Source organism: Dipteris shenzhenensis, chromosome 4, assembly GCF_047967505.1.
Source record: "Dipteris shenzhenensis isolate YYH24624 ecotype China chromosome 4, Dip_SZ_1.0, whole genome shotgun sequence".
Lineage (NCBI taxonomy): Eukaryota > Viridiplantae > Streptophyta > Polypodiopsida > Gleicheniales > Dipteridaceae > Dipteris > Dipteris shenzhenensis.
Genome location: NC_141599.1, coordinates 54,399,139 through 54,421,000, shown reverse-complemented (window position 1 = coordinate 54,421,000; position 21,862 = coordinate 54,399,139). Strand labels below are relative to the sequence as shown.

The following is a 21,862-nucleotide window of genomic DNA, read 5'->3' as shown; positions in this document are numbered from 1 at the left end:
AGGACATAGTGGAGTTTTGCAATGACATGGGTCCATTCTCCTGTGCAATTGCCAAATGTGCAATTGCCAAGGAAAGAGACAACAGGCTGTTGGCTCTTACTTGGTGGGAGAAATTTGGGATTTTGAATCCCTCGTTGCAGAACTTAGCTCTCCGCATCCTTTCGCAAGATTGCACATCAAGTCCAGCTGAGAGGGATATGGAGCATATGTGCAGACATACTCACCAGGAAGAGAAACAAGTAAGTTCTAACTTCTTATAGTTCTTATTTATAGCCTATATAGTATAGCGTCAAGCTTGTAACATTTTGAAAAACAATTCTTAAGTTATGAGAATTGACTTCTTTATTCTTTGTAAACTATGTCAGGTTGAGCGTGGAGCAGCTCAATAGGTTGGTATATGTCAATGCCAACCTACGTCTACTTGAGAAGTACAAGTCTGCAGATGGTACCGGTAGCATTGAGTGGAAGCCCAAGCAAGTCAATCCTGACAAGATCAAGCTAAAACCTGTCGACATGTCCATCATCTAGCACAGTCGAGAGAATGACGATGCTTACGAGTCTCTGCGACAAGTTATGCTTCGATTTCGACGTCAGACACGTTCGATGGCTCGAGCTCGTGCACCACGAGTACGTGCAGCTACTGTTGCAGAGGATACAGGGACACCCCAGATTCGTGGTTATCAACGTCGAGCACGAGCCTCACGAGGGGGATCTCAGGTATCTGTTCTTGCATCTTCACCCCGAGGACGTCAAGGCAGAGATGAGCTAGAGGAGGAGGTGGCATTGGTAGACAGTGCGGACTCGGAGGACTCAGATCAGTTGCGAGCCCCTACTTGGTTCGAGGGTGGCCCTTCCTCTTCCTCCACAGAGGATGTAGATCCATCTGCTGATTCGAGTGCTGATGATGATAGTGATGAGGCAGCAGATCTTGGAGAGGGCAGCGGTCCCTAGCTCTAGAGAGTCGAGACTAGACTCTAGAGTGTACTGTGTACACTGCAGTTGTTAGCAGTTGGCTTGCAGGCGACGGGCTTTGAATATGTATACAGTTTACATCATATAGTTACCAGTATATCATTATGGCATGTTACATGTATGATGTAAACAGTAACACATAATACATTTTGTTATATTTTGAATCTTGAATCTTGAATCTTGAAATTTGATTTTGAAATTTGAATTGTAAAGTTAAAAGTTTATTATTTGAACTATGGGCCATGGCATATGCTAGCAGCCATATGCACTTGCAACTAATTAGTTAATAGTAATTTGTAAAGTGGAAGATCTATGTCTTTGTAAACCTCAATCTATAGGCTGCGTGACACATCTTTTTACTCTTTCAACTGTGTAATATGTGTGTGCATTGTGTGCACAATATGGATATCTGAGAGCTCTTTTGAGAGAGAGAGAGAGAGAGAGAGAGAGAATCTGAAGACAATTATTTATGAAGTATATATAACTTCTATAAAATATAGTATTTTTAGGCGTTTTTAGACGAAACGCCTGTAAAAATCTAGAAACGTTTCTTGTGACACTGTTGCACGTCAGCTTCATTTGCAGCATGTTCATCCAATTCTGTCTGATGCTCAGGCTTTGGAGCTTGAACATCCCTTCACTGAAAGGGAATTGTCTGATGCACTGAGATCCTGTGGCAGATGGAAATCTTTTGGATGGGATGGTCTCACTGTTGAATTCTTTCTTGCTTTCTGGGATCTTCTTAAATTCACCTTGCTGTAAATGGTAAATGCAACATGGCAAAATCAACAAATGCCTGTGTCATGGAAAAAGGGTCTTCTCAAGCTGATTCTAAAAAAGCAGCTATGTGATTCACTTGGTGATTAGAGGCCAATCACGCTCATGCCAGTCATTTACAAGATCATTGCCAAAATGGTTGTTGATCATATTAAAGGTTATTTGCATGATGGGTTGCATCCCTCCCAATATGGCTTTGTTCCACATCGCCATGTCACAGATAACATTGCCAATGCTTATATTGGGATTGAATATGCCAAATACATGCAGCAGGATGTTCTACTCTTGCAGGTAGATATTGCAAAAGCCTTTGACATAGCTCAATGGGATTTCATCTCGCAAACTATGCGAGCTTTGGAGTTTGGACAAAAATACAGCAGGTTATTTACTAGCTTTACAGAGATAGCAATGCAGCTTGTATTCTTTCTGGGGATATCTCTGATGAGTGGACTCTTCGTTGTTCGGTCCGCTAGGGATGCCCTCTCAGTGCTTTAGTGTATGCCATTGCTACTCATCCTATGCTGCAATATATTGATTATCTTGTGGCTACAGGATCACTTCATGGCTTGGAATTGGATGCTAATCCCAGCATGGTTGCTCAAGCTTATGCTGATGATTCTTTCTTTACCCTGAAGAATACGCCCCATGATCTTGGTGCCTTGATGCAGGCCCTCTCTGTTTATGGTTTGGGAGCTGGTCTTCATGTTAATTTTCAGAAGTCTAACCTGCTCCCTTTGCATTCCAAAGACTGGCATAGTCTCTTATGGCCCGGGGATATCATTCCACCCACTCAGTTTGTTCGTCATCTTGGTTACCCTTTGGGATGGGAACTCACTCGCCGACAAACTGATTGGGTTTTGGCTAAGCTTTGGAAAAAGCTTGAGTATTGAAAACTGGCAACCTAGCCTTTGCACGTTCGTCTTGGAATAGTGCAGTCCATCCTTGTGGCATGTATTTAATTTTACTTGCCATTGATCATGTTCACTAAGGCAGATCTTATATCTTTCATGTCTGTCTTTATGGAAATCTTCTAGCAATCCAAACATGGCAGAAAAAGTCTCAGGCTGCTTTCGATGCATCACATTTGTTCTCCCATACCGTTGCAGAAATGAGTGGCAGAAAAATGTTGTTGCGATTTCTGCAAGGTGCTCAGCCTTGGGCTCTTATGATTAGATCTCTAGTCACTCATATCAGTATTTCTGCGTTTGGTCGTTGGCATTTCGATCGATGGGATTTTCTTTTTTGCTGCACTGATGGTACTTTGCCTCGTTGCCCTTTTGTCTCCTGCCTGCTTCTTGACCGAAAGCATGTTCTTTCTCATCTGGAATGGAATGGTCGGCAGTCTTTGCTTGGGAATTTGTTGAGAGCTGAAAACATTCATTGGTCGAAAGTCTTTTAGCCTCCCTTGGCTTTACAAGAACCTCGACGTTCCTACTTTGTCTCGTTTAAAGGCATCACCTCGATTGCAGATGTTATTGATGATGTTGGTATTGTGCTTCCTTTTTCTCTGGCAGCCACCAGATATGGATTGGGCTCTCATTATCATCCTTTGTGGCGACAAATTACTTCTATGCTTTCGCCTTTTGTTCCAATTCCTCCTTTGGAACTTCAGGACTGGCTAAAAGATTGGACTTGACTTCTCCAGGGTCCTCTTCTCGTTCTTTGAGGCTATCTCAGATCATTGTGCCTGCATTGTATAAAATCCTTTTGCCTCAACCTTGGGTGTCAGAGAGAGGTGATTCTGTTTGGCGAATGCATCACCCAGTCAAGTGGTGGAGGAAAAGATTACAGCAACTTTGGTCCTATAAAGTACCACTTCAGCAACATGTTTTCTTTTGGCGAGTTCTTTTGGGACTGTTTCTATTTGGACAGCTATTGGCTCATCGACACTTTGCTCCTGCGCTTTGTCATAGATGTTCTGCTTCTTCGGAGACTGTGCCTCACTTGTTTTGGCATTGTCCGTGCTCTCGTGAGTTGTTTTATCTGCTTCAACAGCGCCTGCGAGTGAGATTCCCATATGTTCCGTTTGAGAAGTTCTTTTGGCTATTTGATTTTCATCGATCCAGACCGGAGTTTCATCTTTTCTTCGTTTGGGTTCGCTACGGGGCATTATGAACTTTATGGACATATAGGAATTGTAAAGTCTTTGGTGATCCTACTTTCTCTCTGTTTGGCTTTTTTCGGCGTTCTCTACAGCAATCTTTCTTTGATTGCTTGCAGACCTGCTACATAGATCATGAGGTCTTTTTGGCATATACTGAAATTTTCAATTGATGTAATTGTAGCACCTTGTTTTGAGGTTGCTACTCATGTAATATAATCAATCAAAGATTTCACCCAAAGAAAAAAGTGTGTGTGTGTGAGAGAGAGAGAGAGAGTCACGAGGACGTGAAAAGTGATGTAAAGTATCTTCGTAACTCAACCTACGCTTAACCCGGGGTTAGCGATGGTTAAGTGTTGTAATGGTTTGGCCGTGAGGGACTGGCTAGAGGAAGTGCACACTTAGAAGTTGCTAAGGGCAAAGTCTAGGTGCACCACTAGGTCCTAGGGACAAGGCAAAGGCTTTAAAAGAGGGGTCTAAAAGTTGGGCCCAAGGACAAGCAACATTGTCCTTGGTATGGGGGTTAGGACTTTAATGAAGGGGCAAATGGCAAGGAGGAGGTGCCATTTGTCAAGCATGTGTATGCATGCCCTTCCCCCACCTTCCATCTCTCTCCCCTCACTCTCCCAGAGGTGTAGGACGTTTTGAGTTGTTCTTGTGTAGTTTTTGAGCTGTTTGAGCTGTTTCAAGCCTGTTTTCAGTCATTTTAACACTGTTTTGACTGTTCCAAGGCTAGTACACACTTCTAGGAAGTGCCAAGACTCATTTTTGAACTTTTGGAAAATTTTCGTACGGATTGTACGGACGTCCATACGGCTGTACGGACGTCCGTACGGACGTGTTCAGCTGCCTCCAGCAGGTGCCTGAGGTTGTCTTTTGCTGTGCTGGACCTTTGTGCACATGTTTTTGGCTGCGTGGTGGCTTCTGGAGCTGTTCTGGAGCTGTTTTAGACAAGTGCAGGCTGCAGGAGGAACTTTCCCTGTTGCTTTTGGCACCTTCTCTTAGGAGAACTCAGGCCAGATCTCGAGGCAATCATTTCGGGGCAGATCTGTGAACCATCTTTCCTCTACGGCTCTTTCTTGTTCACCCCCTGCTCTCTACCTTCATTTCTCTCTTCTCCTGATTGCTGGAAGACACCTGCACCCTACGGGGAGGTTGGATAGAGGATAGGTGCGAGGAAGAAGCTCGCCCCTCTGCCACAGTCAGCAAGAGTTGGTTCCAAGTTTGGTTTTTCCTTGTTCTTTCTTGCTTTGCAGCTTTTTGCAGTGCATGCGTGTTGTGTGCAGTCCTTTCAGGACTCCAACAGGTTCGCAGAAGCACCCAAAGGCAAGGGTGATCTTGTGGAAGGCCTTAGGACAGTGTGGATGCATGTGATAGCCTTGAGGCTGCCTTGAGCTCAGTTTGCTAGTGGTTTGGATGCCCGAATGCCTCTAAGTTGTGTCAGATCAGAAGTGAATGCGTGAGTATGCCTTGCCAGTGGGAATTCTAGTGGTGCACTGGGATTAGATGCCTTGAAGACAAGTAGAGGATTTGCAGAGAGGAACAGTGCAAGGTTGAACCCTTGTTGTATGTACCGATTTCACTCCTAAAGAAATAAATAAAATACCGGAAGGGGCGCCAAGTATTTGGGGACAATGTGGTGTCTTGTACTTGGTTTCATTGAGCAGGGGCACTCTAGCCTCCATCGAGTTATTTCTCCAGTTGTTTCTAAGTGGTATTGTTTAACGTTAAGTGGTTGGAAATGATGCATCGCCCCCTAATTATCCAAGCAGGTCTAGTTAATGCGGTAGTCAATATTTGCTAAAAGACAGCAAATGGCAATGAGAGATGCCAAGACAGGGCCAGGAATGAGAGTTATAGCAAGAGAATGTGCTCCCACAAGGAGGACAGCACTTGGAAATGAGAGGAGGGTGATCCAATGGACAGGAACTTGCAGCCCGAGGAAAAGGGAAAGCTAAATGATGAAGAATGGGCTCAAGGAGGGACCTTCAGATCCCTGCAGCAAGCTCCAAATGTCTTCTAGCACCGGCACGAAGCATGAGAAAGCACATAACGCCTTTGAAACGTTGGCACAAACCTCGAGGCAGGTTAAAACAGGTGCAAATGCAAAGAATGAAGACCGTACAGCTTAAAGTTTGATGCAGCAGATCCATACAGGCAAAGAATAGTTTTACAGAGTCTTAAATGGGTTGTACAGAATCCGTACAATTTTTAAATGCTGGCGAATCTGTCCGTACAAGCTTCAAAGTACACTAAATGTTGGCGCGGGCCGTACAATGCAATAAATGCAGTTGAAATATTCCACACAGTTTTGTATAGTTGTAGAGAATCCGTACAACAGCTTAAATACCACACATGTGAACGAGCATAACTGAAAAAGCTTCGAAATGTGTCTCCCTTCGCAATGGGTGCTTCAAAATGCAATCTTCACGCGAAAAAGACAAACTTCCTGCGACGGAAGTGCTTGGAAAGGTCACAAATGCTCACGGGTGTGTAGAAAATCAGCAAACCAGCAAGAATGAGAATTCCATGGGTTGCTAAACAGCTTGAACAAGCTACCAATGGTTAAGGGAATCGATTCCCGACCTGCTCTGATACCACTGTAGGCTAGGGCAAGCAATGGAAGCTCAAGAAATGAGGGAGAGAAGACAAAAACGAGCTGCTGTAATGAATTGCTGCAAAACAAGAGAGCCAATATAAGAAAACCCTAGGGCAAAGTGTCTTAACTGGACTAAGTGTCCTAGTGGTACATGTACTAACTGTTGCAATTGACCTAACTGATTGTAACTAGGCCTACAAGGTTTCTACGGCTGAACCTACTACAGTAGTTTAGTTTTCCCTTGTATTGTACGTCGTCTTTTGATCACATTGCACAATATAGGTGCAAATGCATCTAATAGATTATGTGCTATGCTGTTGCTAGCAATCATTGAAAAAAATGTGTTTAGAGTTGTTGTATAATCTTATCGAACTTCTTGCAATGCTAGAGTGGACATGGTATCAAAGCATAGCTTTAGGAGAACACATTTTACATAGAATGCCCTTAGGAGTGTTACAAAGGGAACTAACTTTTGGAAACGGATGTTGTGCAATTGTAACATCTAGTTATACTACTTTTATAGCCCACCGTCTCTTAGATCGGGATATTTCAAATGCACATAGTTTATGAGTTTGACTTGAGACTATTACTAGATGGTGAGTTTAGATAACTTTTTAGAGACCATCACAAGCATGAGATGGCATTTCCAGCCCCTTGTTCTTATTAGGTTTTTCATTTGCTCAACCTTTTTAGTGGTATGATATCAGGCTTTTTCATACTCCATTGAGTTTTCTTCTCTTGGGGGTTTCTTTCATATTTAATAGAAGTCTATTCTAAGAAAGAAAGAGAATATAGCGATTTTTTGGTTCATTCTTTTAGAGTAGTATATTACCACGGGTCCGCATGATGTATCTATGCTTTGACTCTCTGTTGTCGGGTGTTTCTTTCATACAAATAGAAATCTGTTTCAAGAAAAAAAAAAAAACATGATTCCTTTGCCAACCGTCATGAAGTGATCCTCGAGCCATGTTCATATCTAACCACTTACTGCTCTAAATTTTGAGGTGGCTTCGAATTTTGAGGTGGCCTTCGTTTGAAGCCTTTGTGAGGTTCTTTCCCTTTCTATCCTTTTCAGCAGGTGAGCATCTTATTGATAGAGAGAGAGGATAGAAGGATTCAACAGAATGGAATTTAACCAATCTCTTTTATCGCTATAGGATATGCTTGCATTTCAACTGCTATAGGATATGCTTGCATTTCAACTGCGTTCAGCTGATCTTCTTTTCCATTTGCTTCTCCTCTAAGCTTTTTTGACTTTGCTCTTTTTAAAGCAAAAAATGACAACTCTCTGGAGAGGCGGGAGTTTTAGGTTTATTCATCATGTTGTAGATGGTGATAAATATTCTGAAATTGACTGGTGGTAAACATCCTCCTTCATCAACTTCATAGCCTTGGATTCAAAGTTCCGATAGCGTGATCTTTTTGTCTCATATCCGTATATTTGCCATCTCAACTATAGATGTATAGTGAGATTGGACTAATTCTCTTATCATAGTGGCTACAAGTTGCTCCACATCTCCACATGTCCTTCGATGTCGTTAGATGGCTCTCATAGATTCACTAGTGTTGCATCTGTAGCACATATGCATAGTCCCGAGGGTATACATGCATTTTGTCTATCTTTAAAGAACCTAATCTCCTTTCTGTTAGCACTTAGCCCTGGTATGAGCCTTGTAGGTCAGGTCAACTCATCTCTGGTCAACCATATGGTTGACTTGGGGGCCATATAGGCCACCCTTTATATTTTTCCTCTTATCCATTTGAGCAGTACTACATTTTGCTCCAATTTGTTGTTTGCTTCCCGCACTACACTCCCGTTCCATTGCTTCCTAACCCAACAGTGGTATTAGAGCAGGTTCTCTTGCTCCTACATGCCTTCCCTCGTGTTCTCCCATTGCTCCTAGCTGCCATTTTGCTTCAGCTTAGTCCGGTGCCTCGTTTCATCGCGAGAAACATGTTTTTGAAGCAAAAAAACAGTCCAATGACTGCTTTTTGACTTTTTGAGGTCTGATTTCAACATTTTTTGAAATTTTTGAGCTGCTTGCATACAAAGGACGTTGTCCCGCACCATTTTGGTCAATAAAATTTTTTTCCGTACAGGTTTACAGACGGGCGTACGGACTTGTGCGGATAGGTGCGCGATGAAATCCGTACGACTTGTCAGAAGTTGATTTCGAGCATTTTGGAACTGTTTTATGGAGATTTTTTCCTCAGAGATGGACTCTTTTCGATCATTGGGGCCTTCCTCCAGGTGCTCCAACTTGCTCTAGCACCATTTGGCTGGGATTCTCTCCCTCTTGACTCAGATCTTCCTGGTACAGTTGGACTTGGTATTGCTATTTCATCTCATCAGCATTGGGAGGTTCATCAGCTGGACATCAAGACTGCCTTCCTTCATATGGTGATCTTCAGGAAGGGGTTTATGTCACTCAGCCACTTGCTTTTGAACAATTAGGTTCTGAAAATATGGTTTGCCGGCTCAGAAAAGCCCTCTATGGCATGGATACATGCATTTTTGACAGCCGGTGGTGTTCAGAACAGCCCAACTGAGGCCACTCTTTTTGTCCGAAAGAGTGCATCAGAATTTTTAATTCTGATTTTATATGTGGATGACATGCTTATCATTGGGCCAGACTGGGCCAGATATGGAACAAATTGCGGATTTCAAGGCTGATTTACAGCAGTCTTTTGCCATGACAGATATGGGCCAGTTACACTATTATTTGGGCATACAGTTTGCATATGTTGAGGGGGGTATAATGATGAGTCAATGCAAGTATATTGGACAGCTCCTTGATCGCTTCCAGTTCGAGGGTTGCAAGCGAGTTTCTACTTCATTGGAGCTTGGCTTTCATTTCTCCTCCGAGGATGGAAGTCTGCCATTTGATGCATCCCTTTATCGGCAAGCTGTTGGTTATATCCTTTGTCATACCCGCTTGATCTCAGTATGCCATTTCCCAACTCAACAGATACATGCACAAGCCTAGTACGCAGCATTTGCAAGCAGTGAAGTGGGTCGTTGGATACTTGAAGGCCACGCAGCATTTGGGTTTACTCAAAGGTTCAGAGGCCGTACTTGTTTTGCATGCATTCACGGGCAGTGATTGGGCAAGATGTTACGACACTATAGTGTCACACAGTGGCAACTGTTTTATGCTTGGAGCTTCATGCATCTCTTGGTTCAACAAGAAGCAGGCCTACAGTTGCCACATCCAGTTGTGAGGCTGAGTACAGAGCAGCTTTCACAGCTATAGTAGAGTGCGTTTGGCTTCGCAAGTTACTTGCAGCTCTTGATATCATGCAGCTTGACTCTACTACGATCTAGACTGACAGCCAGAGTGCTTTGGCGGTTGCTAGAAACCCAGTTTTTCATGCGCGCACAAAGCATATTGAAATCCACTATCAATTTGCTCGAGAGCGACTGTCTGGTGGAGACACATCTAGTCGTCCTATGTTCCCACCGAGGATAACTTGGCAGATCTTTTCACGACAGCTTTGCCGCGGCCCAAGTTTGAGGCATTTCGACATGCTTTACACTTGGCTTCTTTTGTTACATGAGGGATCACTCTGTACATATCATAGGTTGCCGTATCCCTCTGGGATGAATATGTGCAACCATGATGTTGTTTTCAGATATTCCTAAGATAATTACTTCAGCCATACCATGGAGGGGGGCTTGTTAGCACTTAGCCTTGGTATGAGCCTTGTAGGTCAGGTCAACTCTACGAGTTGACTTATTTGGTCAACCATATGGCTGCTTGGGAGCCATATTGGCCACCCTTTGTATTTTTCCTCTTATCCATTTGAGTAGTACTACGTTTTGCTCGAGCTTGTTGTTTGCTTCCCGCACTCCACTCCTGTTCCATTGCTTCCTGCACCCAACACTTTCTCATACTATAGATCTTTTCACTTCTTATTCGCAGCCTTGTTGTAGACTTCTTGAGCTCATTGAATATGTGATCTAACCTATGTAAGTACTTCCTGCACATCTTCAACAAACCGATCAGCTGCCCAAATCCTATCTCCTAAATGTGCAATGGGGGTGTGGTTTTTTCTATAGAAGTGAAAAATTGATGATGAAGAGGTTTGATGACCATGAAACCAAGTCATAGTGTATCAGATACTAGTATTGATTATATTCTACCTGTGCTTTTCCACCGCCGCCTTCCTTGGTGATTCCGCGCTCTCTTCCTTAATCTAACCAGCTCGAATGGATTGCCCAACATCACGGCACCATTGCCCACGGGCGGCCAACTTGGCTCTCCAACAATGCCAACAGAACCGCCTTTTTTTGTTATGCTCCACATAGCCCATCCAACAGCTCTAAGGTCAAGCTTCACGGCATTCTCCATCAAAGCGGTGCTCCAACCCACGGCCAAACAGCCTCTACATGGTATTAAGCCTTCCGCTCCAACAGTCTAGAACCACCTGCGATAGCCTTCTTTAAAGGCTCTGCTCCTTGGCTCCAACATAGCGCAACAAGAGCCTCTACTGCTCCAGTCCACTACGGGGATTATTTGAAACAATTTTTAATTTTGACCATGGATTATTAGTAAGTGCACTGGAACAGTGGATTCTAGAATCAGTAGACCATTGCATGAATTTATTGTTGCAGCATTTAACCTTTGGGGTTTTAAGGGCTCTTTTATTTCATATCCTTCCATGAAGTACTTGTCGATTGGCTTAAGGTGAATGAAAATAAGTAACTCTAAGAATTTCTTTTATTTTTATTTCATTTAACTCTAAGAATTTCTTTTAAGGGCTCTTTTATTTCATGTTTTTCCATGCAGTACTTATCGATTGGCTTAAGGTGAGTGAAAATAAGTAACTCTAAGAATTTCTTTTATTTTTATAGCTAATGAAGTGTATCTGTTTCAGGTTCTTGTGAATGACCGCACGGCGAGTGCTAGTGAAATTGTAAGTGTCTAAACCCATTTAGTGAATTTTGGGGTGAATTGATGAATATGGCTAGGGGCAAGAAATTGTGTTAATGTTATGCCCAAGTGGCCCCCCTCTTATAGATGTTGCAACAATTCATGCAGTAGAAAGTATAAAAGACCATGTGTTTGGGTATATATCTTTTTCAAAAGGTTTCTCTTTCTTTTCAACCTAGTATTTTTCAGACCAAGGGAATAGAGAGTCCTATAGAATAGGTAGCAAGTCTCTTCTTGGATCAAACTCTACAATTTGAAACTAGAGGTATTGTCAAGTAGTCTTGTTTTGTCAAAGAGGATAGTGCTTCCTAGCTAAAGGAGACGAGATGGACTTACCAAGAAGATGGCATGACGTCTTAAAACTTATGAACTAGTAGAGACCTCAAATTTGTCGTGATGTAACCGCATAGACACCCGCAAATCCCTTACAAAACTTGAATGATGCTGAGCTGTCAAGAGAGTGTGAAGCATTGGATTGTAGAACTTCCATTCAAGTCTATAGTTTTGGGTGGTGGCAGATATGGACCATTAGAACAGCGAAGAGGAATCAAACTTGGCCTCTTCATGTTCGAGTCTGGATTGTGCAATCAATTTTGGTGGCTTACATTCAGTTTTTCTTGTGTTTGATGATGTTAGATAAAAAAGACATCTCTTCTTTCAGATATGAATTGGGCTCTCATTATCGTCCTTTGTGGCGACAAATTACTTCTATGCTTTCGCCTTTTGTTCCGATTTCTCCTTTGGAACTCCAGGACCGGCTGGAAGATTGGACTTTGACTTCTCCAGGGTCCTCTTCTCGTCCTTTGAGGCTATCTCAGATTACTGTACCTTCATTGTATAAAATCCTTTTGCCTCAACCTTGGGTTTCAGAGAGGTGTGATTCTGTTTGGCGAATGCATCGCCCAGCAAGTGGTGGAGGAAAAGATTACAGCAACTTTGGGCCTATAAAGTACCGCTTTGGCAATTGGCTAGCTCTTTTGGGAGTGTTCCCATCTGGACAGCTATTAGCTCATCGACACATTGCTCCTGCACTTTGCTACCGATGTTCTGCTTCTTCAGAGATTATGTCTCTTGTTTTGGCATTGTCCGTGCTCTCGTGAGTTTTTTTATATGCTTCGACAGCGCTTGCGATCGAGATTCCCATCTGTTCCTTTTGGGAAGTTCTTCTGGCTATTTGGGTTTTATCCATCCAGACCGGAGTTTCATCTTTTCTTCGTTTTGGTTCGCTATTGGGCACTATGGACTTAATGGACATATAGGAATTGTAAAGTCTTTGGTGATCCTACTTTCTCTTTGTTTGGCTTTTTTAGGCGTTCTCTGTAGCAATCTTTCTTTGATTGCTTGTAGACCCACTGCATAGATCATGAGGTCTTTTTGGCATACACTGAAATTTTCAGTTGATGTAATTGTAGCACCTTGTTTTGAGGTTGCTACTCATATAATATAATCAATCAAAGATTTCACAAAAAAAATGTGTGTGTGGGGTCTTACAGGTAATTTTGGCAAACTATTCTACATGTTCGGTGTTCATGCTCAGGCAGGGATTAGATCTTTTCTTTCATTGGGGTTGTCATTGGGCTCTATGGACTCTACGGAAGGACCGTAATCATAGAGTCTTTGATGACCCTTCCCTGTTTGAGTATCATTTCGTTTGTGCTTCCCTACGGCAAAAATTATTTGATTGCCTGCATGCACACAATCTGCATTATCCTGCCTTTTTGTCTTATAATGAGATCTTTTGATGTTGTAATTACTTGTCCCCTCTTTTTGGGGGGACCATTTTACAGTTTCTTGGAATATGATACAAATGGATTTCACCCCAAAAAAAAAACAAAGAGTGTGTGTGGGGTATTTGCACAATGCTTTGGTATGTGGAGCTATGATGAGACATCAGCATTTAGTTCAACCCTTGTAATGTGGCTTTGGTCATCCCAAAAGTAATATTAGCATGCGCTGGTCAAAGTTTTTGAGAGTTGTGCAACAGGAATGTCGCATTTCAGGAAATAGTTATTGTTAGTTGCACTGTCTGTTTGCAAGGTTTTAAAACAAAAGCTCTGGAAATTGCAGGTTGCTGCAGCCTTACATGACAATTGCAGAGCACTTCTCATTGGGCATAGAACATTTGGGAAGGTGTATAACAAGGCACTTCCTGTTTGCATGTTTATAATTTCTGTTGGTCAGAGCTTGTGTAGAAGCAGGCAGCCACCTATACACACCATAGTGGTTAACCTTTACCAATATGTTCTGAAGTAGGCTACCAGCTGTACATGCCTCCTGTATCAAAAGTTTTGAGTGAACTCTAATATGTTCTGTCAGTGGTCTTTCAGGGTCTTATTCAGTCTGTTTTTGAACTAAGTGATGGCTCTGGAGTGATTTTGACCGTCGGGAAGTATGTGACCCCACGCCATCAGGACATTGATCGTAATGGCATTGAGCCTGATTTGGAAGAGCTTCCTGGTAAGTATTGATAAATGTTGGTTGTAGTTTCTTGTGCTTTATGAAAGCTGTAATGAAAATCCAATTAGTATGCGCAAGTGACTTTTCTGAACAGGAGAGGCAATAGTTTCTAGTTCAATTGCAGCTATGCCACTCTTAGCAAGGACAATTCCTTCAATACATTGATAAGAAGTAGTTTCTAGTTCAATTGCAGCTATGCCACTCTTAGCAAGGACAATTCCTTCAATACATTGATAAGATCGATGCTGACTCGGAAACTCGTGCTGTTTGATCAGGTCTCGTTGAAGCTAAGAGACATATGCAAGCTTGCTCTATTCTATGACTCGGCACCAGATACTATGTGAACTGTACTCTCATCCTGCATTCGATATTTCTTCCAGGATCCAATAAGCTTATGCTATGATAATGAGGTGGAGTTGGCCTTCCCTGATGGCTAGGATGTACCATGATTTATTATCAGGCCCACCATAGCAAGGCCTGCAAGATAGATATGCCTATGTCGACTTCATTTTTACTTTTACTCAACCTCAAGTATGGGAACTCATTTTCATGTGTAGACTTGTACAAGCAACGTCTCTTTTGAAGTTACATGTGGTGGCTGCTCTTGGCATCAATGTTTGCAAGTGAGCAAGGACCAATTGGTTTTGCTATCCAACATTTCAAGGATGGCTTCTTTTATCTTGGAGATAATTACGTCTTTGCTCCCTATATTGTTACTTGTGCAGCAGCACTCAAGTCCATTTCACAAGGATAAATCTTGCAAGAATTGTATCTATTTAAAAAATACTAACATAAGGTATCTATTTAAAAAATATTAACATAAGGTTGTTGAAAAGAGACTTCAAAGATGGCAGCAAAAATATGCCCTAATAGTACTTGGTAGTGCAGCTGGTTGTATGATAGAGCTAAAGTAAATTTCTTAGATTGTGCATCTGATGGATTTTCAGAAGGCTTTTGAATGTTATATTCTTTTGGGGAACCCTTGCCTGCTTTAGTTGTTTTGTATGATAGACAAACCATAAGTGGCCAAGTGAACTGTATTGAAGCTTGATGAGTGACAAGTGTGTTTATATTCTGTAGTATCCCTAAATATCACCCATGGTTCATAAACATTGTATTTCAGAGAAAAAAACTTTTATTAATGCTCGAAAGAAACCAACCATACAAATCAGCTATCCATGTGGGGCTGATTGCAGAACCTATTCGTAGAGAACCTAGCTTACTGCCTAGTGAATCTCTCATGTTATCAAGGAGTTTCCATCCAAATTTAATATCGAGATACTTTGTAATTTTGTAATATTGGCAGTCCTTAAGAGAATAGCAAGTATCCTATCCCAAGAGAGATTCTAGCATAAGATTTACAAATATATGCTTAATCATTCCCAGTCTCAATAAAGTTTCAATCAATGTCTTATGGTTGCCGCTTAAGTTGCTTATTTTGTGCTTCTTATACTTGTAATTGCCCATCCTTTTTCATATGACAAGTGATAAATTGGTAATTTCTACTATATGGTCTTTCTAGCACAAAGTAGGCATGAAGTTCTTGCTTGAAGTTAAGGGCTATTAGCTTTACAGCTTGAATGCAATACTAAATAAACATTGGGGGGCTGTAACTGTGTTTATGATAGTTTGAATATGTTTATAATTTTATAATTTTCACATAAAAAGTTGCATGTAGCAATTCTGTAGGCAAGATAGACTTGGATGAATCGCTTGCAAAATTTGCCATTGTTGTACAGTTCAGAAAGGCTTGCAAAAGTTCATAATAAAAACTCGATGGACAGCTTATGCATGTTGTTAGTTTAAGTAGGCATGCTAGCAATGCAAAGAAAGCAAACTGTTTATTGCCTTCCATTTAGATTTTGTACACGATATGTTCAGCTTCTTCCACAAATAAAAGACCTTCATATGCAAATTATGCAATTTATGCTGATAGACAGCTTTCTCGTACGCCTAGTTTCATGATGTGGCCTATGTGTTGCACATTGGACATGCAAAAGATGCAATTCGCTAAAGTTACATTGCATAAAAGTTGATTTTGCAAGGCAGTTGCGAAGAAACTTGTGCCAAAACAAACTTTCCCATATAGGAAAAAATAATAGAAGTGTGTTGAGGTATTGATGATTTATGATTTACAAAAAGGATTGAGGTTGCCTTCTAAAGAATGGCAAGCTAAACATTGAGTTGTCATAAATTTAAGCATAATGAATTTACATGAAAGCAGCAAGTATGCATGCATGTGGCAAACATTCCTTTTTGGCATGGATACTAGTTCACACTAAGTAGGTAAACAAGGTGGGGATCCCACTAAGGCCTTGTCTTTGGAATGTCATTATAAGATAAAAGTGTAAAGTACCTCAATATAAATCTCCATTAACTTGTAAAGGGAAATGATAGGTGTAAATTGGAAGAAAAGGGAAAGAGAAATAGCAAGTGATATGGGGAAAGGTAGACGAGTGAAGGAGAGGAGAGAGAAGATGTGAAAGAGTGGTGTGTGTGTGTGTGTGTGTGTGTGTGTGGTGGATGGACCATTCAATGTAAGTGGGGATGTGGTCATTTGGGCAAGAGACCCTCGTTTACATAATAACACATGCTTTTAATAAAGGTGGTGTCATACAAGAGATAAAGAGAGCTTCCATCTCTAGAATGAATACCCAACAAATGACAAAAGCATTTAAGACCTCCACAAGAGGATAAAAACTTGACCCTAACAATACATTAGGAGCACTTTAGAAAGCCTTAAACAACAATACACCAAAACTTAAACTAGTCAAATTGACCAAATGAACTGAAAGAAGTGGGATGAACTTGATTAGTACAAATTAAGCAAGTTTATCCCTTAGACCCTTACAGGGCCAAAAAGATTGTTCCATGCTTTCCAATAGTTTGTTCTTACATGGGGATGAGGAAACATGCAAATATCATGTTAGAACTTTGATGCATTAATCAATCATGCTAGTTTGCCAAGTACTTCCTTTGTTAGCATTACTCTTAATGAGTGTTTTATTTGGATTTTTCTTGATTTTGACATGTCTAGATGGTAGCTACTATGGTTTTTCACCTTGGGTGTATTTATCTTAAATGCCTTCATACCTATCCTTTGTTGGTGAATTTGCATGATTTGGAAACTTTGGTTAAGTATTTGCTATAGAGCCCCTCGCCTCCCCCTCTACCCTCACCCCCACCTCTCTCTCTATATATATGTGTGTGTGTATGTGTGTGTGTGTGGGTGTGTCTTTCTCTATTTCTCTATCTCTCTCTCTTTCTATCTCGATCTAGCACTTTCACAAGCAATATCCAAGACTTAAACCCATTAGAGGTTAGCTTTCTCTATCTCTATCTCTATCTCTATCTCTCCATCTATCTCCATCGCCATCTCTCTATATATTTATCTATCTATCTATCTATCTATCTATCTATTTATCTATTTAACATTTTCACAAGCAATATCCAACACTTTAACCTATTAGAGGTTAGCCAAATTTGTATGTTCTAGTTCTTGAACTAATTCTAACCAATGCAACACAAAGGAAAATGAAACGTGTTTTAGTTATCCAAAGTCAAATTTCTTTGACCAAAGTCAATATAAAACATTTCTCTTTATTTCTTGGGAGAAGTACAAATTCTTGACAACTCACCTCTTTACTGCGACAAGATTACTTGTTCTAGAGCAGGCCGCTACTGATATTTTGGACATGTTTCTTGATCACAAGTACCTCCTATTGGTGAGCCCAATAGTTTGGGTCTACGTTGATGAGCCTGCTAGGCCTTGATCTTTGGTTATGACTTGCTATGGAGGTGGATTGGCCTTTGGATACATTGTGGTGTTGTTTTGAGTAGGGTAGAAGGTTTCTTTGTGGTTCCTTTGCAGTTCGAACAGCCATTGAAGTAGGTTGAAGTTGCTTGACCTTTTTTTGGACCTCCTTCTAGCCTCGAGGTGTATGTCTTCAAGTTCCTTCTCTGGATCCTTTGAGGCCATTTTGTTGTTGTTTTACTTAGTGAGTAGCCTGAGTTGCCTAGTGCTCCCTTGAGCCTAGTGGTGGCCTTTTCCTCCTCGTTCTTTCCACACCTCATCTTTTGTGGCACAGTTCTTCCCTTGTTAAAGCAAGATTCTTGATGGTGACCATTGATCTGGCAATGGACACTCAAATGGTATAACCCTCAATTCCCAAGGTTGCCTAAGTTCTTCTTTCTCCATAGGACAAGCAATAGGTTGAAATTGCAGTTCAGCCACTTTTTACAGAGCCTTGGTGGGTAGGGTCGTGGATCTTACGCCCTCAAGGAGGTGTGGGATTGGCTCCAGATGAGGTTAGCATTAGCGAATTACCATATTCCAGAGGTCACCAGTTTTTCTCTTCTATCTGAACTCCAACTCCCTTGACACCACCCAATCCTTGGTGGAGTAGAGTCATTCTTCCTCAGTCCTCACCTTGTTTACTTGCTACCATAGTATCATGGATTCGGCTCATCATGTGCTTTACTTTGTAGTGACGCTCCGCTTCCCGAGGCTCTTGAGGAATATCGACCTATCCTTCCCTCTATTAGGAGAGCATTTGGCACAATGCTTGAGTCTTGGTGTTTGACAACAACTTCAGTGGTAGCAGATGATGGAATTCCCCGCCTCAGGGTGATAATCGAGTACTGTTCTAGAGGAGATCTTGCTTGAGACTCTTGATATAGGAGAGTTTAGGGAGAGAGTTGAGATCTTGGGCCTGCTAAGTCATTGTTTATGTTACAAACAGATGTTGCACTTGGCATCAGATTGCTAGAGGGGTCAAAGTTAGGGCTCTCTCCTTAGCCTTGTTAGGAGCAGAGGGCAGCACCTTCAGATAGGCGCAACACCTAGCCATGCAATAATCAGAGTCCCAAACACCCTTGGTAGAGACTGTTGAGGGGGAACTAGACCTGAGTGGATCACAAGAAGCCCACTAAGAAGGCTTTGAGGAACCGTAGGTGGTGTGCCAGACTCTATGAGCACCGGAGGGCAAAGTGAGAGGCAACTTCCTAGTCTCGAGGGAAGCAATCAAAGGAGGCCTCCACAGACCCCTTGTAAACTCCAAAGGATCAGACCTTTGATCTTCTGGCAAATTTCTCGATGGACAGGGAGCTGGGTGCTCAGGCTCATGCACTGTAGAAGGCCACTAGAGCTCTCGTTTCATAGGCTTAACCTATCCCAGTGGTCTGCCACCCCCCTTCCTCTGGATATCTTCCCTCCCCATGTTCCCCCATGCCTTCTTCTCCTCCCCCCTCCCCCCCCCCCCTCTCAGCCTTGTGAGGGGCAAAGGGCATCGCATTTAGATAGGCACAACACCTAGCCAGGTAGCAGCTGGAGTCCAAAACACCATGGGTAAAGTGTTCTAAGGGGGCCTAGACCAGAATGGATTGCAAGAAACCTAGCAAGAATTCTTTGAAGAACTGCAGGTGATGCACTAGACTATGAGCGTGGGATGACAGAGCGAGAGGCAGCTTCCCAATCCTAGTGGAAGCAATTAGAGAACACCTCTGCAGACCATCCCCAAATCCTGGTGTCTGAGACCATCGATCCCTTGGTGTGCTAGGGCCCTTGGTCAGATCCCTTGGTGTGCTAGGGGCAGGGCGCCCAAGCTCATATACATCAGTAGGCCATTGGAGCTTCCATATCACCGACTTTAGATACCCAAGCAGCCCGCTACCCCTTGTCCTCTGGATATCTCCCCTCCCCTTGTTCCCCTGCTTTCTTCTTCCCCCTCGATCTGTCTCCCCCGCTGTAGTCACTCTCACTACATGCCCCCATCTTCCACGTCTCCTCTTCCCTCCTTCCCTCATCCCTTGCTAGTAGCTCCATCTTCCTCTTTGGCCACCCAGCCCCTCTCTCAACACTGTCTAGAACCCCAACCCTCTAGCAAGCGCGCGGTCGAGTGTTCTTCCCCCCATTAGGTTCCTCCTCTTAGCCGCAGTTTAGCTCACCCCCCCTTTGCATGATTTAGCTCCCTCTCAGCAGTTTGAGTCAGGAGGTTTGTTTAGCTAGCTTCCAAGTCTGAAGCCTCACATTGGGCAACCCTTGCTGAGGGAATTCTAGAGGCTTGGACCATGAAACTACTTAGAGATTCCAGATGAGGATCCTATTTCTCTTGAGATGACGGTGTTGATCTTGCAGCCCAAAAAGGGGGATCCATAGGATTTATTGGTTCATGCACTTGCCCTTTTTGGGGCTTCCACTTTGCTTCCACATGTGACAAGCATTGGTGTCCCACTTTGACTTTATGATGAGATAGCAAATGTTTTGCATGATGGAGGATTGGCTCCGGGGAGGGAGCTTTGGATCACCCATGGTGACAAACTACCTTGAGCTTGGCTTTACCCTGGCTAGGAAGGGCACATGCATTGTAGTAGGGTGTTATTCGTTTGGGGACATAGTAGTAGCTCAAGCATGCCACTTACTAGATGCTACAAAAGCGCACTACCATGCTTGAAGTAGAGGTCTCCTTCATGATGCAATGGGCCTAGAATAGTCGTAGAGTTGTCATGCCTTTGATACTCCATCGCAGAGATGAAGACTATTCTCCCTCCAAGCCCCCCTCGGAGTCTCAAAAGTTTGAGGCTATCATGCACCGACATCATCCATGACACATAAACTGGATTTTTTCAGGAGCGCAACATCCTGGACAACATTTTCACTTTCTGGGAAGTAGTGGATTGGGTTAGGGAGGAGTCACAAGCTTTGGCAATCCTTCTCTTGGATTTTGTGAAGGCTTACGAGAGGGTGGATTGGTCTTTCCTCCAGGGCACTATGTAGAGGTTGGGTTTCTCAGACAAATGGATTAGAGTAGTCTTTGCACTTTATGCGAGGAGCTCTAGTCAGAGATGCTTGTCGATGGACACATGGGCGAGGCCTTCTCTCCTCTCTCTCTCTCTCTCTCTCTCTCTCTCTCTCTCTCTCTCTCACACACACACACACACACACACACACACACACATGCACACACACACGTCCCCTAGCTCCCTTTCGTTTCCTTTTTGTAGGAGAGGCATTGGGCTACTACTTGAGATCATAGGTGGCGGGCCCCACAGGGTTGAGGCTTCCAATTATACTAGAGGAGGAGTTTCTAGATTTAGAGTTTGCAAATGACACAGCCTTGTATATAGAGGGCACCATAATGAGCTTGGAGAGAGCTAGGGGAGCCCTAGCTATCTACTGTGAGGCCTCAAGTGCAGGGATCAATTGGACAAAATCCATCAGTTTCTTCACACGCTCTAAGGAGAGATAGGAGATGTGAGACTGGGGGAGTGCCTTTGGCTTCCACTAGATACCACGGGGCCAGACAACAAAATACCTCAAATGCCAGGTAGATATTGATATTATAGCACAGTAGCAGATCGCCTCGGTCCTTCAGAGTGTCCAGCGTAAGCTTCTCTACTGGAGCTTGGCCAAACTCTCCTAGCAAGTCATGCCTTAGTGGCGAACTAGGTCCTTCTAGCCACCACGGCTTGGTACATTGCCTCCTACTAGTGTTTTCATAGAGGGTGCATTGGACAGCTCCAATGTTTGGTTCAGAATTTCCTTTGGCAAAGATCAGATGGCACGAGGAATACCAAAGCTCGAATCTCTTAGTAGATGGTGATCATGTTATAGGCATTGGGAGCCTTGGGTATCATTGATCCAGAGATGTAGAGCAGACCCCTCTTGGGCAAGTTGGTAGGGCGTGACCTCACCCCTGATGCAGAGCCCTAGAAGCTCCTCTTACAATGACGGCTTCTCAGGAACACCCCATGCACTAGGGGCAATGGCAACATTCACACAAATGGATCTTTTCAGAGGCCTCCCTCTTAGGGAAGGGTTCCCCCATGATGAGGAGCCTCCATAGGGTTTGACAAAGATTAGTAGGGGGCCTCATCCATGCTCAACCCCCGTTGTAGAGAGGAGTTCGAGTGTCAGTCCCTCATTTGGGACCGGGAGATCAGGGATGGGCAACGGACTCACATTGATTGGGCGTAGTGGGGCAATTGCCTAGCCTGCCTTTAGCAAATGGAGAAGATTACCCA

The 21,862-nt window shown here is 42.9% G+C and overlaps 1 protein-coding gene across 2 annotated transcripts in view; it reads left to right on the top strand.

The window, feature by feature from the left end:
* The window catches only part of LOC147903058 (Peptidase S41 family protein), a 102,736-nt gene extending 88,004 nt beyond the window's left edge, over nt 1-14,732 (top strand). For both annotated transcript variants that reach the window (XM_087373243.1, XM_087373244.1), the window contains 4 exons: nt 11,328-11,366; nt 13,451-13,513; nt 13,711-13,840; nt 14,116-14,732. In XM_087373243.1, coding sequence (XP_087229369.1) covers nt 11,328-11,366; nt 13,451-13,513; nt 13,711-13,840; nt 14,116-14,162 — 279 coding nt within the window. In that variant the 3' untranslated portion in view covers nt 14,163-14,732. The remainder of the gene's footprint in view (nt 1-11,327; nt 11,367-13,450; nt 13,514-13,710; nt 13,841-14,115) is intronic.
* Nucleotides 14,733-21,862: the final 7,130 nt, after the last annotated feature.